This window comes from Atta colombica, unplaced genomic scaffold (genome assembly GCF_001594045.1).
Source record: "Atta colombica isolate Treedump-2 unplaced genomic scaffold, Acol1.0 scaffold155, whole genome shotgun sequence".
Taxonomy (NCBI): Eukaryota; Metazoa; Arthropoda; class Insecta; order Hymenoptera; family Formicidae; genus Atta; species Atta colombica.
Genome location: NW_017259245.1, coordinates 2617120 through 2622608, shown reverse-complemented (window position 1 = coordinate 2622608; position 5489 = coordinate 2617120). Strand labels below are relative to the sequence as shown.

At 35.3% G+C, this 5489-nt stretch overlaps 1 protein-coding gene across 4 annotated transcripts in view; it reads right to left on the bottom strand.

Annotated features, from left to right (window-relative positions):
- The window catches only part of LOC108685730 (ETS-like protein pointed), a 116283-nt gene that overhangs the window by 33296 nt on the left and 77498 nt on the right, over positions 1 to 5489 (bottom strand). For all 4 annotated transcript variants that reach the window (XM_018190681.1, XM_018190684.1, XM_018190682.1 and 1 more), the window contains 2 exons: positions 3933 to 4049; positions 598 to 807 (listed from right to left, as the gene is read on the bottom strand). In XM_018190681.1, the coding sequence (XP_018046170.1) occupies positions 598 to 807; positions 3933 to 4049 (327 nt within the window). The remainder of the gene's footprint in view (positions 1 to 597; positions 808 to 3932; positions 4050 to 5489) is intronic.

Below are 5489 nucleotides of genomic sequence, written 5' to 3'. Positions count from 1 at the left end.
TTTTTTTTAAAAAAAAAAAAAAAAAAAAAAAATTTGTACATCAGAAATAGACATTGTATATAAAAATAAAAATAGAATTAATCAATCAAATTCTCTTCAATGCTAATAAAGATAAATAACATTAATTGTTAATCGTTGTTTTTTTTTCAATTTTTGAAATTTTACATGCATTGTGATACTTGTATTAGAAACTTTGCGTTGATGATTCGAAGCTAAGGTGACTGCAAAAAATATTCGCGGTAGAATAATAGTTACGGGAATTGTTTCACGATATAACAGATTATCAGCAGCTATTCATAATAATATCATATAATTATCATGCAATATTACTAATAGTTGGCAGTGCATGAATCATAACTGTTCAGATCAACACTATGTCCGGTCGAGTAAGCGCATTATAAATACTTTAGACTAATGATCTGTCTCATCAGGCTTCCTCGCACAGATCCCCCCCCCGTTCAAAGATTATAATAAAAATATCTTAAGGATCAAGATTAGTCGATAAAATAATCACGCATTGAATTCAACAAAAATCTAAGGGACATTTCGAGGTAGACTGACGGACCCGATTGTGCCGTTTGTATGAGGAGCACGCACCTTTCTGTAGGATCTCGAGATGCTCCCACAGGATGTCGCCCATGAAGGCGGGGGCACGTGCTAGAAAGGATTCCTTCCCCATGGCACAAATCTGTTTCCCGGTCATGTGCTGCCATGGCTGTTGCTGCATCGCCACACCCTCCAGCGAGAATTCCCTGATAGCCCAGTGCATCCAGTGGGCAACAGCTGCTTCCGACCATTGCCTTGGGTCTGGAAAAAAAAAAAGAAAACAAAAATAAGAACCGGATTATCTTTTCAGCAACTAGTCGATTTTTCCGAAGAACGACCGCTATGTCGCTAATTGCTTTGTAATCTTTTAGATAAATTTTTTTTACGATAAAGAACCTTTCTGTCAAAAAATGTCAGAAAACTGATTTATTATCGCCTTATCTAACGAAACAGAAAAATGGATCATTATCATTAGACAACTATAGGTAACATTTGCTCTTAACTTTAAATGATTTCCACATAATAACTAATTCATGGAGGATTTTTCACCTTTCCAAACTTCTTGATTCGAAAACAAGCGCATTTAAGACGTCCGAAAATTATCGAAAGACCAACGAACATTATATGACATACACCATTATTTGTGACAGCGTGATCGTTAGTCGGGACCCAAGCTGACCATCTTTGGTGGAAGCAATACCGAGAAACATCGGAATGTCCCATTTGAGGTGCGCGCCCATATTTGCACGCGTGTCTTGCATTGTTTCGTGGTATCTCGCTGCGTAAAAGTACAGTTGGGCTCATAATGCAAACAGGAGTTGCCAGCGACTCGCTAATGTATAGTTTTGCTCGCACAACGTCCTTTAACACTAACGACATGAGGAAGATGTTCGTAAGATCTGAGATCTAGTCTTAAAGATTCCGCAGAAAGGTTAAAGTAATGATATTCCGAAAAACCTGGAAAAAACTGGATCTAGGAATTTCATTTAATTTTCGAGATATTCGATCGTTTAAAATCTTTCACTCCATACACTTGTATTTTTATGCCTTTACATCATTACAATAAGTGTAGAATAATATTGCAAAGTATATGTTCTTTTATTAATGCAAAAAGGCATTAAAGACATTTAAAAGAAAATAAAAATAATTAACTGTGCATAATTAATATACACATTATTTAAATGTAGAGTAAATTTTAATATAATATTATATTTTAAATATAATATCTTCACTTTATCAAAAAAAAGACTTTAGAAAAAAATTCGCCGATAGAAATATTTTTATTATGTTGTATTCTAAAGAAATAATAATGGAAATTCTTCTCTCATTTAAAAAAAAAATAATATTGTTAAAATAAACTTTTGGCTCCTTCTCCAAATAAAATCTCTTTGTACACACAAGGGTGCAATGCAAATAAACGATAATAAATTGACGATAAATGTTTTTTTTGACATTTATATAAACATACAGAATTTTTAGCACGTGATAGGACTGCAAATTGAAAAATAGATAGGACTGCATATTGGAACGAACGAACCATTATTCGCAGAATTGATAAAGTATCGAAATAAATTGACGACTCTCGCGTAAGCTAGAATATAAATATAGGAAGAAAAAGTGAACAAAGTACCGAGGCAACAAGAGTGTCTAACAGCAATGGTACGACACGTTCAAAGCGACCGCCGATGTTTGAGGATCGTACCGATATTTGCCCAACTTATTTCTCGTAAGCGTTGTTAGCAGACTTTACACTCTCTTTCTCGCCTCGCATTCGAACACAAGTCTACATTCATGTGTACGCGTGCGCTGCACATGTATTTTCTCTTACTGGTCGATTGCTACATACATAATAATAGACCCCCGTTATTAATATATTATTTTATATTCTTCTTCTTTCTTTCCATTTTCATCAGATACTAAACAAAATTAATTATTAGGTATTTTATCGTTGATGTTTTGGTATATTGACAAATATCACCTGCTGTTATGATATTGAAAAATAAGTAAAACTTATCAAGTATATCTGGGAATTCTCTATAAAAAAAAACAAGCAGATGCTGTCTTAAAAAATATTAGATTGATTTAGATATTTCTTGATTGTAATGGGAGTAAAGCACGAGAGATATTAAAACTTATAAGGATCGGAGGTATCCAGCCTTATACGTCGAAGCATTTTTACGATTGTATTTATTATTCAAAAGAGAGATAGATTTTGAATAAATCATAATAGCGAATGTGATATGACGCGTCAAACATAATTGTGAATGCATGATGCGTCTTCTTTATAGTAAGGGTACGCGTTTTCATATATATACTCTTCGACGATATAATACATATTAATAGATTTTAGACAGACGCATAAATAGATTTTTAGCAATCTATGGATTTTTGAGCGGAAATACCTAAATTCTTAATTTTAATTTCTAATTTTTTAACTAATTACGAAAAATTTTTTATCATTTTTTTGCGAAAAAGAATAAATTTCACTAAAATCAAGTAAATACTCGTTTCCAAGTTTTTTTTCTGTACACATATTAATACACTTTTTTTATACTACTAAGATAATTCTAATAATGCTTTAATGTTTTCTGAAAATAAAAGAATCAGGGTCTCAGGGTCGAAGTGAAATGGCAAGAGGAGCAGGAGGTGGCTCGTTCGGTTCATGGAGGTCAGACTGTAGGTGATCTGGCCTGGAGGGTACGAACCCAGGGCATGTAGACCGGAAGTAACGTCACACCCGCGTGGCTCTGAATGCGCATACCGGATGTGTGGCATCGGCTCCCCATCAGAACCATCAACATCACATTCACAATTCCTGCACATCGCCGGCCGCCTCGTCGCACATCGCGTCACATCGCGCGCACCCGCGTCTACGCGCGTCTCTCGCGCATGCACGCACGCACGCACGCACGCAACACGAACGTATATACGTGCGTGCGTATGCTGTCTCTCCCTCTTCTGTGCGCCTGCAGCGATTTTTTTCAACAACTTGCGCGGTGAGGCGGTACAACGATCATAAATTCCAAATCGTATAAACCGTCATAAAAGATCAGAGATTAATATTTACGCTCGTAAGACGATTACTATTGCTGCAAAATTTGTTCATCTACTTAAAGTTACAATTGTAATTTTGAAGTACGTTAAATATCGCGTAGATATCAGTTTACTGATCTATTAGTCTAGAACTACAGATTTTATAATTTTATAATAAAGACATATATTCGATGGATGTAAAAATATGCTTTATAATTTCACCTTGTAATAACGCGATTTTATTATATGAGAAAAAGGTGATACGATTATTTTAACTAAGCTTGTATGAGCTATGTTTACGAGTAATCACAAAGAAGTATAATCAAGAATAATGAGAATAAAAGAGAGCTGACCTTTAGTTATATTCAGGCGGAGTCGTTCCTTTTCCCAAGACGCGAAGGAGGCCTCCAGAGCCTCAGTCATCTTCTTATTGGTCCCAGGTGTTAACGGCGGCACTTGCGCCGGTATATCTAAAAAAAACGCGAAAAGACATTTAAATATACTTTATATCATTAAATATAAATATACTTTAATCGTGATTGCATTTAGATCCCTTGCGGCAACTTTCTGATCGATTAATGCAAATTAATTTTTTCTCATCTCCCCCTATTTGATACTTATATTTATGTAAACAAAGATATTAATTTTATCTACATACAATACAATTAATTAATAATTCAACATTTTTTAAATCTAATTTTAATATTTTACGAAAAAATATTGTAAGATGCACTATAAGTGTATCAATTAACTTATATGCGCAGATACCTGAATTTCTCAGAACGAGAATTCCGCACGCACAAATTTGATACAAATACGTCACAAGTTTGCGATACATAGGTGCTCGATGACGATAAGCATGTAATACATCAATATGTTGATTCCCTCTATAGAAAGCTATAATAATAGTACGGCTTTATTTAAAATAAAAGTGCATTGTGAAACAGATTCGCCGGATCAGCTAAATGAAAGATAGTAACGAGGTAAAACGGGGAAAAGAAGCTTAAGAGCACTTAGCCCTCCCAGGCATATGAGAAGGCGGATTAATATTGCTTCTCACAAGCGAAGTGCGCGTGCAAACGGCGTGTATGCCGCACGTGTGCGCGAGCGCGCGCGTTTTACGAGTGCGTACGTGCGTCAGGTGTCGCTCGCACGACTACCAGCACGGGACGCGGAGCAACGGTGAAGCGAGCAAAAGCGAAACGAAGGGGGCACATACAGCCTTCTTAGATAGCATCGTCATAAAGAGGGGTGCAACTGCCGCCAGAGCAGGCAGGTGCATCGCCGTCACCGTCGTTGTCGTCGTCGTCGCCGTCGCCGTCGACGCTGCGCTTGTTCTACGACGCACCGAGGCGAATGAGAGACGGCACTTTACGGCATTCACGTACTTTTCTCGTGATATCAGCGGCGAGATACAACGACATTAGAACCCCTCGTCCGTAATCTATGCGATTGTATAAACACACTGAGAAAAAATATAGTTAATTTTAATAAATATTTAGTTGAATACTGCCAATAAATATAAAGATATATTTATTTGATACAGAAAATATTTATTTGATTTAACAATCATTCTTTTTAATGAACAAATATTTATTTATGGTAAGTAAATGTTCAGTTGGCAGTATTGGACTAAATATTTATTAAAATTGATTTGTTTTTTCTCAATGTACGAAGAATTTGAGTTGCTCATTTCTATCAGTGTAAATTAACATTAGTCTCGGTTTAATTTATCACGAAAAGGATGATTTTGAAGCTGAAGTAAGAAAGTTTAGAAAATTTAGTTATTAGATACAAATGATTTTGTTAAATTGTCAAAATAATGATGTAGGATGCTAAAAATTTCTTGTATTACTATTTGAAATTGAATAGTATTATTATTTTAATGGTCCAAAAACAAAATTATTTTC